The 15916-nt window shown below is 41.8% G+C and overlaps 1 protein-coding gene across 2 annotated transcripts in view; it reads left to right on the forward strand.

The window, feature by feature from the left end:
* Positions 1–626: 626 nt before the first annotated feature.
* The window catches only part of coq8ab (coenzyme Q8A-b), a 30947-nt gene continuing 15657 nt past the window's right edge, over positions 627–15916 (forward strand). The window contains exons 1-4 of one of the 2 annotated variants that reach the window (XM_079573505.1): positions 627–763; positions 5694–5829; positions 7963–8187; positions 15621–15687. In XM_079573505.1, the coding sequence (XP_079429631.1) occupies positions 5713–5829; positions 7963–8187; positions 15621–15687 (409 nt within the window). In that variant the 5' untranslated portion in view covers positions 627–763; positions 5694–5712. The remainder of the gene's footprint in view (positions 764–5693; positions 5830–7962; positions 8188–15620; positions 15688–15916) is intronic. The other variant, XM_079573506.1, reaches the window with a different exon arrangement.

Genomic DNA, 15916 nt, shown 5'->3' on the forward strand with positions numbered 1-15916 from the left:
GACAATGGCAAAGAGGAGAGAATGGATTTGGTTTTGGCGGGTGGTAAGAGGTTAATGTATTTACTCAGGAAATCACACATTTACTTTGCGACTTCAACTAAACTACAGCTTTGTTCCAGTCGCAGAGTTTGGTGTCTCTGGTCATTTATACCCATAGAATAGAATAGAATAGAATAGAATAGAGTAGAATAGAATAGAATAGAAAACTTTATTGTCTACCATGCATAATAATGGCAGATGTTTGCCTTTGGCTTGCTCACACAAGTTTTTCTTAGCTTTCAAATGAGGCGTTACACTGGTCTGCAGGCTATAAACTTTTAGATTTGGGTAAAGCTGAACTGGAGAAAATGCACTCGGTAAAGAAGTTTCACATAACTTTTCTTCCATATCTCTCTGTTCTTCTCTGAGAACTCGCCATGTGTGCACTTCAGCGCGCGGCCCCTCCCTGCTCCCGGCGCGCGCTGCCTGGATGAATGACGCGCGGAGCGGCCAATGCGCGGCCTCCTCTCCAGCGCGGGGCCTCCCCTGATTGGACCCGGGGTTTGAGGCCCTCCCCTCGGGGTCGCTCCGGGTGAGACGTGCCTGCAGCGTCCTCCTTCAGCGGTTTCTCCCTGTTCTTCAGTGTTTTCCTGTTCCCCTGTGAGGGCAGAGTGTTTACGTCCGAAAGCGTCAAACCGAATCGACGGGAAATTGAGCAACGCGGTTTTTTTTTTGCACAATGGAGATTTTGTAGCAGAGACGAGGAGATTCTGCTTGTCTGTGAGTGAGTACAACCTTATTTAATACTTCCTCTTATTGGAGCACTTAGTCTTTTTTCCCCTCATTATCATCAAAACAGTTATCAGCGTTTTAAACCGCGTGCGCTTTTGTTTGTTTACGCACGCGGTGCACTTTGCGCCGCGTTGACACCTTTATTGCCCGTTTGAAGCGACTTCTTTGACGAGTTTATCTTTGCAAATGGATTCATTGACGCGGACGCGCTGTTGAATAAACGATCAGGAGGAAATCGGGCACGGATGAGCGCGTGGACACGTAGACAGCGGCGCCGTACGTGATCCTTCCCTCGCTCCTGGAAGCTGGTAAGTTGTGACTAAGAGTGACTGGTCGGTTTTGGTGCCGCGTTCATTATTGACTGAACAGACAAAGAAAGTCCAAAGCAACGAAGGCACAGAGTCTGCAGACGTCCTCAGGGAGCATTTCCAAACCGCTCCGGACATCACTTCAACTTGACGTTTTACGCGTGAACCTGGATAAGGAAAAGTGTAAAAACTCTGGGTGAAGCATTGCCCAACTCAGCTGCTGAAAAGAAAGCCGAGTTTTGCAACGATTTTGATGTAACTATTGACTTTGAACATTTCATTTTTCATGTATTTATTTATTGAATATGGACATGGCAATTACATTGGATGAACCAGATGCATTGTTTTAAGTGTTTTCACATAAATGTTCAACACCTGTCCATAGGGGGCTTTTAGGTTACAAAGATAAAACTCATCATTAAGCAAGATGAGGCACATTTTAACCATGGGAACAACTTTGGTCCGATTTGAGCCACTTTTTGAGCCTCTGGTTCCACAGTGTAGCCCCTCTGAAGGAGAAGCTAGACTGGAGCACACGAGCCCCGCTAACTGAGGCTCTGGTGGACGGTCTGAGAGAGCCTGACTCCTCACCATGAGGCCAGAGAACAGCGGTGACACACAGTTGTTCAGACATTTAAAGGGAATGGATGCAAGTTGGCCATTTTATACTCACTACTGCCACCTCAGGCCATATGTGTAACTGCACATTCTATATTAAGCTCCTGCATGACGGCACTTCGGACCCGAATTAATGGAAACGAACTGGAGACGTCCCCACTCCTGGTAAAGTTATATCATCTCTTAGGAGAGCTGAGCCGCTCACAGCAAAATCACATGTTTGTTTGAGGTATTTTTCAATGCTGAAAATATCTGTCATAAAATAAAAACTTGTATTTCAATTGGATTTTTTGGGTAAAATTCTACGCGGTGGAGCTTTAAAGTAAATGCTTGTTGGAGGCTCTCGGCGCTAATTCTGCTTCTGAGTGGACGAGACGCAGACGGATATTCATGAAATTTACAACGTACAAAACATTACAGACCCTAACTTTAAAAACAAAGTAGGTTTTCATCAAAAATACTACATTTTCATTTCATTTTTTGCTCTATTTGAGTCTGTGTGAACCAGAAAACGATGAATCAATTACTAAAATTGTTGTCGACTATTTCAGTAGTCGATTAGTTGTTTCAGCCCTAGTCGTTTTGCACGACTGAGCGCACGCACAAAGACCAGATAGGCACGTATCAACTCGTCTAAGCTCAGGTAAGAACATATCTCAGTATGAAAAACGGTGGCCTGTTTCTTTAAGTCAGGATCCTCTGAACAGGTTTTGCTTTGTTAATAATATATATATTTACATATATATACATATTTATGAGTTGAAAACTAGCTTTGGAGCTAATGTTCATTAATGTGTCCTGTCCCTGTCAAATAAACTAATACATTAATAAAATGTAATGTAAATAGGGGTTATTAAACCACTCAGATTAACAGACCATTTAAAACAGGGATATTTTCCACAGAGGCCAGTTTATAAAAAGGTGCACGTCATTTGTCGAAGCCTTTGTGACGTTTTTGTGTGGATCTGCCTGAACAACAAAGCATTTTCCGAAGACGAAGGGAGGAAAGGAGAACCCCGCGAACACATGTCCCGTCCCCCATCCCCCCCAAGAACCCCACGTGTCTAATTCAGGCTCCACAACCGGCTGTAAGTCTCTCCATACCATAATCGGGGCCCCCGCGCTCCCTGTGCCCTTTGATCAGACTCTGATCCTTCTGCCGCTCCCCCATCACAGCCACGGATCTAAACACAAACACATAAAAAACACTCACTTCCAAAAAAGGTCCCTCGAATCTGCCGGGCTGCACAAGTCGCCACATTCTCCCTGTCACAACATCACTGAGCAGCCGAAAGAAATCTTTAAAATGTGCACAAGTTCAGTTTTAGTCACGATTTTTCTCATTTATTTCGATTTAGTTCAAGGTTTTGGGCCAAAATAAAATATAAACTTTTACCTGGACACAAAGAAATACCTAATCTTCGCAACAACATGTTTAATTATTCACTTATTCAATGTTTTGAGAGATTTTTTTTAGATTTATTCGGGAAAATTGTGAGGCCATTTTCTAAATGCATTTTTATCTCATTGGTGCGACAATGTCTCCACTTCAGCAGCTCCTACAGACTTCACATTTTCTGGACTGAGCGATATTTTTGAAACATTTTTCAGAGGGATTTTTAAATGTCTTAATTCCCAACCTGACTTATCGACCTTTGAATTCTAATTTTTACTAATTTTTTACTAATCTAATTTTCACTTCAAAACTAGATATCCAAAATCCTCTATGAAAAATTCTTTGTAACTAATGGCTGTAAATGGCTCGATCCATTATTCAGATGGATTGTCGCAGAAAATGAAGGACATTTGGGGCATTTTTAGGCATTTAAAGGGACTATACAGAGTTTAAAAATGTTCTGTATTTTCCTACATGTTCCAGCCGTGTCCTAATGTGTAGAATGAGCCCAGACCTGTTCACAACTGCCTCTAAAATCGTGCACTGTCGCGAAAATAGTTGTTACTTTGGGTCTGAAGTGCCGTCATGCACGAGCTTAATATAGAAGCTGCAGTTACACATATGACCTGAGGTGGCAGTAGTGAGTATAAAATGGTCAACTTGCATCTAGCCCCTTGAAAACGCCTTATTTTATATCAAGACATAAAATGACAGTACAATACTTTTTTCCCTCATATTTATTCCAGTGATCTACAGAATAAGTTTCAAATTGATATCTCTACATTTTAAACGTTTGAACCCTATCAGTTTGCATTTCTTCATGTCGGTTTAAATGTTATTGTTGTTCACGCCGGTGCATTTGGGGCCGGGTCATGTTGTAACAGAGCAGTTGGTCCAGTTCTGGTTTAGGTTCTTTTAAGTCTTGTTTTGATGAAAGAACAATAAGTTGCGCTGACAGGACTTGACTGTCTTGTCATAACTTGAGTTGGAGCAGAGGCCGAAATATGTACCAGTGTTTTCCCTGACAACAAGAGGAACCGGTTCTACAATTACTGCGGTTATAAAAGCATTAAGCGAAAAGAATTTTACGGGGCAATTTAGAGAATTCATGAGACATAGTTTTATTTACTTATTTCATACGTAAGTAAATCAGTTCTTTATTTGTCATTGCACAATTGTAGAATGAAATGTGGTCCAGGTGTTGGGTTAGTCCTGAGCAGTTTTTGGAGGTAGAGGAACCCGGAGTCCTGCCTCCAGTCTCCTCTGATCCTCTGAAACGGTGCAGCGCCTCCTGGGTTTGTTGTTTCAGAGCGTGGTGTCCTGCACTGGTCAGCTCCTCCTTCCTCTTCCTCCTGCTCAGCTCCCTCCGCTCCTCCTTTGTCCCCTTTTCGTTTCCTGTAGTGCCTCTTGTGACGCCTCCGCTGTGCTGCAGGTGTGGGGGGAGCGTGGTGCCTCTTCAGAAATTTGTAGGTCAAATTGTAGGCTCAAATGTCTTTATCTCTTAAGCTGTTTGTTTCCTTAAATGGTCGGTCAGGGCTCTTTGCAGGTAAAAAAAATCTGCTGAACTCCACAAGAACACGGCCAAGAGGCACAAAAGGATCCTGTAAAACAATGTGGAACACAGAAACAAAACACCTCAGAGCAAGTGAAATAATGTAGGTCAAATGCCCAAACAAATCTTAACCTCTTAACTCCCGCCTGAACTGAGAGGATCTTTTTCCTCACGTCATCAGATTTTTTTTTCCGATCATTTTTTTGTTGGGTATTCAACTCATTTTTGTAACTTTTTTTTGTCTTTTTTTGTCAATTTTTTGTAATTTTTTTGTCAAATTTTTATCACATTTTTGTTACATTTTGTAAATTTTTTGTCATTTTTTCGTCATTTTTTTAGATCAAATTTGTGTCAATTTTTTTGCCACATTTTGTCACATTTTTGTCATTTTTTTGTAATTATTTTGTCACATTTTTGTCATTTTTTTGTAATTATTTTGTCACATTTTTGTCATTTTTTCGTCAATTTTTCGTCACTTTTTTGTCAATGTTTTCTCACTTTTTTGTCCCATTTCCATCATTGTTTTCGTCTCAGTTTTGTTGCTATTTTCACACCTTTTTTCCAGAAGCTTTTGGACTGGGGTAAAGCCAAACTGGAGAAAATGTGCTCGGTTCAGGTGGGAGTTAAGGGGTTAAAGATGCATTATGCAACTTTTTATCCGGGAAAAAAAGCTCATATTTATGTGTATTTTACCTTGTAGTGAGCCAGCAACTGTATGACAGACCACTGTGATGGAAAGCAAAAAGTTGCGTAATGCACCTTTTACCATAAACCAAGTCCAAAACTCAGCATTTTGACAGTTACCACAAAAGGATTCTTGGCTGCACCGACTCCATTTTGAAGTATAAGCTGTTTAACCTTCAATCTAGAGTCTTGAATATTACCATTTTCTCACATTGTGCTTCTCAAAACCCCAATCTGAAACCACAACCACAGTTTTAAGTCTTTGTTGTGGCTTCTCTCTCTCTCTCACCGTGTGAACATTACCACCAAACGTTGCGATAACAATATTTTGGTACCAAGCCTCTTTGTCCCGTGTGTTTTTCAGCTCGTGTCCTGTCGGGGCGATGGCCGGGGAGGCGCTGCTGAGGAGGGGAGCGACCTGGGTGAGGCAGTCCGCCCGTGGGGCTTCGATCCTGGGCTCGAGCTCGAGCGCGGGGCCCGTCTCTGGAGCCTCTGTCACAGTGAGTCCAAACACACTCGAGCAACACGAGCTCCAGAGTCAGAATATTCAGACTTTCTGGAGTTTGGAGCAAATTTAGTGCATGTAATTGTAGGTTTTTTGTGTGTGGAACAAATTTTCATGATTGAAAGTCAAAATTCAGATCACATTGCTCCTTTTAAACACACATGAGAGCATCAGCAACTAAGAAAAGACATTTCAGAATTAGAACAAAAAACAGCAGCTTTTCTGAATGATAAAATCCCTGTGGAGGTCAGATATGTTATTGTTTGAAAATGAAAATGTCTTATTTAAATGAATTATAGCCACTTTGGCAAGAGTGGGGTCGTGAAAGATTAAAAATGTCTAGTTTCCAACACAAAAGACCACAAGTCTCCAGCCCTTTCTGTCCAAAAATTAGCGATGTTGTAAATGCAAGAGCATGGACCTCATGGGGTTCAAAAATGCAATTTGACACCCCCTCCAGCAGATGGCGCCCTAGGTGGTCGCCTGGGTCGCCCATGCCCTGATCATTAGTGCTGATAAAGTTGAATTGTGCCTAAATTAATACCGTAAAGGGACTGTACGGAGTTTAGAATTTTTTTTTAAATGAAGTATTTTCCTCCCTCAATATAGAAGCTGCAGTTACACTTATGACCTGAGGTGGCAGTAGTGAGTATAAAATGCTAAATAGCATCTAGCACCTTTAAATGTCATCAAAAAGCATCATGTTTTAAATTACAATTTCTTTAACCTATCAACCCCCACCTGAACCGAGCACATTTTCTCCTGTACGGCTTTACCCAAATCTTAAAGCTTCTTGGTGGGGAAAAAAGCAACAAAAACGTGACAAAAAAGCAACAAAAAGTGATGAAAAGACAACAAAAACGTGACAAAAAAGCAAAAACGTGATGAAAAGACAACAAAAACGTGACAAAAAAGCAACAAAAACGTGACAAAAAAGCAACAAAAAGTGATGAAAAGACAACAAAAACGTGACAAAAAAGCAAAAACGTGATGAAAAGACAACAAAAACGTGACAAAAAAGCAACAAAAACGTGACAAAAAAGCAACAAAAACGTGACAAAAAAGCAAAAACGTGATGAAAAGACAACAAAAACGTGACAAAAAAGCAAAAACGTGATGAAAAGACAACAAAAACGTGACAAAAAAGACAACAAAAACGTGACAAAAAAGCAACAAAAACGTGACAAAAAAGCAACAAAAACGTGACAAAAAAGCAACAAAAACGTGATGAAAAGACAACAAAAAAATGACAAAAAAGCAACAAAAACGTGACAAAAAAGCAAAAACGTGATGAAAAGACAACAAAAACGTGACAAAAAAGCAACAAAAACGTGACAAAAAAGCAACAAAAAAATGACAAAAAAGCAACAAAAAAGCAACAAAAACGTAATGAAAAGACAACAAAAACGTGACAAAAAAGCAAAAACGTGACAAAAAAGCAACAAAAACGTGACAAAAAAGCAAAAACGTGACAAAAAAGCAACAAAAACGTGACAAAAAAGCAAAAACGTGACAAAAAAGCAACAAAAACGTGATGAAAAGACAACAAAAACGTGACAAAAAAGCAACAAAAACGTGACAAAAAAGCAAAAACGTGACAAAAAAGCAACAAAAACGTGATGAAAAGACAACAAAAACGTGACAAAAAAGCAAAAACGTGACAAAAAAGCAACAAAAACGTGACAAAAAAGCAACAAAAACGTGATGAAAAGACAACAAAAAAGCAACAAAAAAGCAACAAAAAAGTGACAAAAACACTTCAAAAATGTGATAAAAACGTGACATTAGAACAAAGTTATGATCAGTTTTGTAGGTCTTCGCTTTCAAATGAAGCATTGCAGTGTTGCTCTCCAGTCGAGTAACTTTTAGATTTGGGTAAAGCTGAATTATAGACAATGCGCTCGGTTCAGGCGGGGGGTCAAAGGTTAAATAATGATGCAATAGCTACATTTTTTACTCCATATGTCCATTGTAAATTCTCATAGAAGGTTGTTTTGCTCAAATATTCTAACTGTGCTTCTGATTTACTACCAGCAGAATTTCCCATCATTTCTAGACTTAAAGGAATCGTAAAGATGATTTGACTTAACCAGTTTAGTGTTGGATTCATGAAACACTTCATTCTCAGGAGCCGGAGATGAGCGTCCACCGGCGGCTGCACAGATTTACCTCAGCGGGAGCGAGTTTCAGTCCAGGACAGACAGCGAGAGCGACGAGAGACGGTTTGAAATCCCCCGGAGCGTTTCCGCCGGGCAGGACCGTGACCCAGGGCGGCTCCGACGTGGGACGCCTGACTGCGGAGGACCTGGAGCGGGCGAGAGGCGCCAAAGTGTTCAAACCACACAAGCAAGCGGTGAGTGAGATTTCAGCAAAAGACACTGATTTACCGCAGCTGGTCTCCATGGTAACGCAGACAAGTCAGCAACATAGAAATAAAAAGGAGAAGCGGGTTCGATCGTCAGTTCAAAAGTCAGCTAGTCCGTTTGCCTGCTCAATGTATTTTTCCTATAGCCGTTAGCATTAGCCATCGAGCATCACAAATTATGAACGATCCAGATGTTTTCAGCTGTTGTCAACCCAGCGACCACATGAAAGGGAGGTCAAAGCCTAGTTAGAAATCATTAAGGAAGGTAAAGACCTTTGGAAATTTTGCTTTAGATACAAATTAGCGTCTAAAAGTGTCCTCTGAGCTAAATGCTAACTCAAGTTCAGTTAAGAGATATTTCAGGATTTTTGACATAGGGTCTTTATCTTTATTTGGTAGAAACAAGGCCGTGGGAACCCAGGGTGCTGAGGGCGCTGCAGCACCCCCTGGTGGACAGTTTGTGAACTGCATGCAATATTAACCCCTTAACTCCCACCTGAACCGAGCACATTTTCTCCAGCTTTACCCCAATCCAAAAGCTTCTGGGAAAAAGGTGTGAAAATAGCAACAAAACTGAGGCGAAAACAAGGATGAAAATGTGAAAAAAAGTGAGAAAACATTGACAAAAAAGTGAAAAATGTGAAAAATTTGACAAAAAAGAGAGAAAAATTTGATGAAAAATTGAGAGAAAAAAATCGAAAAAGAGAGAAAAATTTTGACGAAAAATTGAGAAATTTTTTTACGAAAAAGTGTTAAGAAATTGACAAAAAATTGACAAAAAAGTCACGGAAATTTGACAAATGAGACGACTGCCCAACAAAAAAAAGTGATGAAAAAAAATCTGATGTGAGGAAAAAGATCAATTTAGTTTTGTAGGTCTTTCAAATGAGGTGTTACACTGGCCTACAGGATTTGGGTAAAGCTGAACAGGAGAAAACGCTCTCGGTTCAGGCGGGAGTTAAGAGGTTAATAAATAGGATTTATGCACAGAAAAAGTATTTTGGGGGTAAATTTTGTCCCTCAGCGCCCCCTAACTAAAATATCTTCCCACGGTTCTGGGTAGAAAAATGTATTGCAATATGTTGGGCCTGTAAGCCAATCATCAACATTTTGGGCGAAATATTTCTGAAAGACTCTGAGATGTTGCTCTAGCCTTTCTGTGACTGTCAAAAAGTGCGGATGTATGAGCTTTGTGATTTCAATTCAGGTTCAGTTTGACCTCATTTACAATAGAAACCGATATGGCGGCCTGTGGTGTTTTTGTCACATGACATATGTAAAAAATGCGATTGCCTTTTAACACTTTCAGACCTTTGCCTTTGGTTTTTCATGTTTTAATATCTAAAAATGATTCCTCTCTACGTGCTGTGTGTTTTCTGCAAGTAATTAAAACTTATTAAAGGGATATTTCAGGATTTTTGACATTTTTTTGGGCCTCATTTCCTAGTTATCCAGAGTGCTGCTGATTTCTGGAGATATTTTTTTTAATAATTCATGCAGTTCTTATATTTGAAGAGTTTTGTGGCGCTAGGCTAGTGCAAGGCTAGTGTTGTGATATGTATTGGAACTATAGGCGGAGTGATACACTTGGCGGTAGTACCAGCCGCAATGCCATGAGTTGTATGTTCCCAGATACACGGAAGTAAACACACATACGTTAACCTATCTCCGAGCCTCATTTCTAAGTATTAACTAATACTTCATGGTGGCAGCGGAAAAGAATCGCCTTCGTGATCGCCATACGGGACTGATATGTGCCTGACGTGAGTCTCCAGGAATTTTGTCCGAGGATAATTTTGCGTGACGACTCGGCGGGCAGAGCGGCTAGCGGGAGCAAGCTAGGCGGCTAAGAGAAACAACGAACGTGTACACAAGGAAAACAATGGCATCACACTTACCGGTAATGAATTGGTCCGACCCGGATCTGAGTGAGGCTATCTCTCTATTTAAACAGAAAATATGTCTTTACATAGAAGACGAAGAAATAGAGGACGAAGCTAAACAAGCTAGGAAAATATGCCGAGGCATTGGAGATGAAGGGCTAAAAAGACTGAATGCTAGCGGGCTCAGCGAGGCTGACAAGAAAAAACCGGAACATCTGTGGAACTTTTTTGAAGGTCAACTAAAGTTAAACGTGAACTTTAGGATACACAGACTTCATTTAATGCAATACAGACAGAAGCATGATGAAAACATTGATGACTTTGTGACTAGAGCCAGGACTTTAGCGCTGAAATGCCAGTTCACCGATGAGGAACTAAACGAACGTCTGATCGAGCTCATCATTGCCAGTACGCCACACGATGCTCTGAGGAATGATCTGTACAGCAAACCACCAGGGTACTCCGTGGCTGATGTGCTGAAAGAAGGAAGGAAATATGAAGCATTATCAGCAGGCAATGAACAGCTAAACCAACTTGGTCTGTCGACTTCAGAAAAAGTTCACGCCATACACAGAGGACGAGCATGTCAGAACTGTGGGACGAGTCACAAACCGCGCCAGTGCCCTGCATACCACGACGAGTGTAATGCTTGTGGCGTGAAAGGCCACTGGGCAAGGTGCTGCAGGAAAAACAGACAACAGAAGCCAGACTCAAATCCAAGGAAAATAAGTAAGTCCCATCTACCACCAAACAAGCAGTACAAACACCAGGCAAACAAGGGAAAGCACAGGCTACAGCACAAAGCCAGAATTGACGTGGTTGATAGTCAAGAGCCAGATGAAGAATGCATGTATCAGCAACAATTCCACTCGATTACTGTCAGTGAAAAATGCATGCACAGCATCAACAGCAATCCGCCTAGAGAAGAAGCCTACACAACACTGAATGTGAGACCACCTGATGTAGCAGGCTATGGACACACACTTCGCCTGAAAATAGACACAGGTGCATCAGGGAACACTCTCCCACTGCGCACATTCAAACAGATGTATGGAAGCGACGCACGTACATATAAAAGACTGAAGAAAAACAACATGAAACTGTCTGCCTACAGTGGTCATGAGATACCTTGCTATGGAACTATCAACATCCCATGCCAGTACAAGGAATCCAGATGGATAAGCGCCAAGTTCTACGTCGTGGACGTACCAGGGCCAGCTGTTGTTGGACTGCCCACGAGTGAACTGTTGAACCTTGTCACTCTGCATGTGGACACGGTCAAGCAAAAGAACGACAACACAAAGGAAAAGCAACAAGCAAAACAACTGAAAATAACCACCTGTGAGGATCTGATAAAGGAATACCCGAGTCAGTTTGACAAAATAGGAAACTTCGAGGGTACTGCGAAACTCATCCTGAAGCCTGATGCCGAACCATTCATCGACCCACCACGGAAATGCAGCATCCACATCAAAGACAAGCTCCAAGATGAACTGAGCAAGCTCGTTGAACAAGATGTTCTGCGGAAAGTAGAACACCACACTGATTGGTGCTCCAGCTTAGCGTTCAGCACAAAGAAGGACAAATCTCTACGCATATGCCTAGACCCACAAAAACTAAATGCCAGCCTGAAAAGATGCCCACATAAGATACCTACGGTCGAGGAACTGAATCCAAAATTTGCAAATGCCAAGATCTTCAGCAAGCTCGATGCGAAAGCAGGATATTGGTCAATACATCTTGACGAAGAATCACAAATCCTGACAACGTTCCGCACCCCATTCGGTAGATACTGCTGGAAACGTCTGCCATTTGGACTGAGTGTGTCTCAGGATCTCTTCCAGGCCAAGATGGACCAAATTCTGGAAGGACTTGAAGGCGTGGCCAGCATAGCCGATGACATAGTCATATATGGAAAGGACGAAAATGAGCACGACAGCAACCTGACTGCCCTGATGGAACGGGCCGTAGAAGCAGGTATGGTGTTTAACAGTGATAAATGTGTCATCAAGCAGAACAACGTTTCATTTTTTGGCAACTTGTACACAGACAGTGGCATAAAACCAGATCCTGCAAAAATAAGAGACATACAGAAAATGCCAACACCCCAAAACAAAGATGAACTGCACAGATTCATGGGGATGTTGACTTATCTTGCTACGTACATTCCAAAGTTTGCAGAGAAAGCGCACACCATAAGAGGACTACTGAAAAATGACGCCCTGTGGTTATGGGAAGCAGACCATCAGAAATGCTTTGACGATTTGAAGTCTGCCATCACAGAGGATGCATGTCTAAAATACTATGACGCCAACACACCCCTGACGCTCGAAGTGGATGCATCACAGAAAGGCCTGGGTATAGCGCTGGTGCAGAACAACAGACCTATTGCATTCGGATCAAAGACCCTAACTGAGTGCCAATCAAGGTACAGCAACATTGAACGGGAAATGCTTGCAATAGTTTATGGAATGCAGCGATACCATACCTACCTGTACGGCAAGTCATTCACCGTGATAACAGATCACAAACCACTTGTCACCATCTGCTCAAAGCCACTGCACGCAGCGCCACCCCGGCTTCAGCGTATGTTGATCAAGACCCAAGGGTACAACTATGAAGTCAAATACCGGCCTGGAGCAGAAATGGTTCTGGCAGACACTCTCAGTCGGCTACCTAACCCTGAGAACGATGGGGACATTGAGTTGGATGAAAGGATAGATGGAATCGAAACTGAGTTTGAGGATCCAGAGAGGCATACTATTGCCGTGATAAACTTTTCACCTGAAAAACAAAACGCTCTGCGCAGCCAGACTGCTGATGATCCAAAGCTCCATGCGTTGAAAGAACTCATTCATCAGGGATGGCCTGAAAGCATTAAGGACCTACCTAAAGACCTACGTCCATACTGGTCTTTCAGAGATGAACTCGCAACAGAGTCAGGAGTCGTCTTCAAGGGCAGACAGGTACTCATCCCAGACTCCATGACTGCAGACATTCTCACACAACTACATGTGGCACATCAAGGCATCGAAAAAACACGCCGACTGGCAAGAGAATGTGTCTATTGGGTCAAGATGAATGATGACATCGAAAGAGTCTGCAGATCATGCGGTGTGTGTGCAGAACACCAAGATGCAAACCCCAAAGAAACTCTCAAACCACACGACATACCAACCAAACCGTGGCAGTCAATAGCCTCTGACCTTTTCGAAATCAGTGGCCGCCACTATCTGTTGACTGTAGACAGATACTCAAAGTATCCACTTGTAGACGAAATGACCACTCAAGTAACCAGCCATGCAGTCACACAAAAAATGCAGTGCTACATGTCCTTGTTCGGACGACCGGATGAAATTTTGACAGATAATGGACCACAGTACATGGGGCAGGCTTTCCAACAGTTTGTGAAACGGTGGGGAATACGACATGTCACCAGCTCTCCCCACTACCCCAAAAGCAATGGGTTCATTGAAAGACACGTCCGACACATCAAAGCCATTGTCAAGAAAACACAGCAAAACAAAAGTGACCTCCACATAGCTTTGCTTCAAGTAAGAGCGACACCAATTGACAGCAAGCTGCCTTCACCTGCAGAACTGCTCTTTGGTAGGCCTGTTACCACTTTATTGCCAAGCCGAGCAGACGCAGGTAAAGAGGGACACCGTCAGCACCTGGCCCACAGAGCGGCTGTGATGAAGGAGCATCACGACCGCAGCTGCCGCAGAGAACTACCTCCACTCCATCCTGGACAGCATGTGACCGTGTGGAACAAAGAGAGAAGGACATGGCACCCAGCAGTTGTCCAACAAAAGTGCAACGAGCCAAGGAGCTACGTTGTCCAGACACCAAATGGAAATATGCTCAGGCGTAGCAGGAGCCATCTGCGTGGACCATACAACACACAGGTGCAGCAGACTGTGAAAAGAACCCATCTCGTAGAACCACCAACACTGGATGAAGACCAGGAGGATCGCAGTGACCAAACAAAGACTGCACCACCCCCTGAACTCGAAAGTAAACCACCAGACCCCAACAGCACCCAGCCAGTCCGCACACGATTCGGAAGGGCTGTGGTCAAACCAACGCACTACAGAGACTATGTCTAACAGCAAGCACAATCCACATGGATAGAAGTAGTTTTCGTTCACTTGCTAAGACTGAATTAATGTTGACAGTTTTAAGTATGTCCCTATCACAATATGAGAGACATATGTTCTGCCTTAAAATAGTAATGTTAAAAAAAAAAGAAAAAAAAAAAGAAAAGAAAAAAGAGTTAACAATTATATAGGAACGTGTTGAATAACAGCTAACGCTAAATATCCTAGCATGAATGATTTAACACAGTTCTTTGTTCTATTACCAATAAGGGTCTCAGCTAAACAGGGGGGATGTTGTGATATGTATTGGAACTATAGGCGGAGTGATACACTTGGCGGTAGTACCAGCCGCAATGCCATGAGTTGTATGTTCCCAGATACACGGAAGTAAACACACATACGTTAACCTATCTCCGAGCCTCATTTCTAAGTATTAACTAATACTTCAGCTAGCGCATTCCTATGGCATCAGCTAGCCTGCAAAAAAAATATCTCCAGAAATCATCAACACTCTGGATAACTAGGAAATGAGGCCCTACGTCAAAAATCCTGAAATATCCCTTTAAGGCGAGACACTGCAGGTGTAATAGGGAAAAAATGTATATTTACAGACATCAATTTGAAACTGTTGCTGTAGATCACTGGCATAAATGTGAGAAAAAAAATACATGGCAAGTTTTCTGTTATTTTATCTTTCATATAAGAACAAGGTGTTTTATGCCTAAAAATGCCCCAAATTTCCCATCTTTTCGGCGACGAAATCTGAATAATGGACAGAGCTACATTCAAATTTTTGGTTTCATTTTATTGATAAATGAGTTACCAAGACTTTCTCAGAGGGGATTCAGGATTTCTTGTTGTTTTAAAATAAGCTGTTTTTTAGTGTAAAAAAAATTTAAAATTTAATTTTCGCCTTATTTTTTGACATTCAAAACTCAATAAATGGGCTTAGGGATTAGATAATAAAAAATCCCTCTGAAAAAATCTTCCAAATATCGTTCAGTCCAAGGCTGGAAAATGTGAAGTCTTTAGGTCCGACTGACGTGGACATAGTGTCGCCACAATGACAGAAAAATGTGTTTTGAGAAAAAAGCCCTTGAAATTGCATTCTCCCATATAAGTCTATGGGGGAACATTGAATCAGCGCAATATTTAAACATGTTATTGTGAAGATTAGGCATATTTTCTGTTTCCGGGTGAAAGCTTATATGTTCAGAGACCAATTTGGCCCAAAACCTGAAAACTGAAAAAATTGAGTTTTGCCTGTAGTGTCTCCTCTTAAGTGAATTGTGCCAAAAATAAATCCACACAAAAAATATGGTCCAAAAACTGCAGATTTAGTCCTTAACTCTACTACTTAGGAGGTCAAATTAGTTTTTTGATAGTTTGTTAATCCTGCCGTGCAGCATTGACTGTAATTTGAGCTCTTGTTTTGCAGCTCAGTGAAAAAGCCAGAGAGAGAAGAGTCCCTGTCACTCGGTTGGGGAGACTAGTCAACTTCGGAGGTACATTATGTTTCCTACACACTTTCAATTTAATTCATGTGTAAAATAAACCCAGTGCTGTCTCTCAAACCTTTAGCCTTTGTTTTTTCCCCACAGTGTTAAAGGAACAGGCCACCGTTTTTACATACTGAGATATGTTCTTACCTTAGCTTTGACAAGTTCTTTAGGACCTGTCTGATCTTCCCCCGTGCCTTTAGTCACGTAAACACAGCACAGACGTTAGCATTTA

Source organism: Gobius niger (assembly GCF_951799975.1).
Source record: "Gobius niger genome assembly, chromosome: 16".
NCBI lineage: Eukaryota > Metazoa > Chordata > Actinopteri > Gobiiformes > Gobiidae > Gobius > Gobius niger.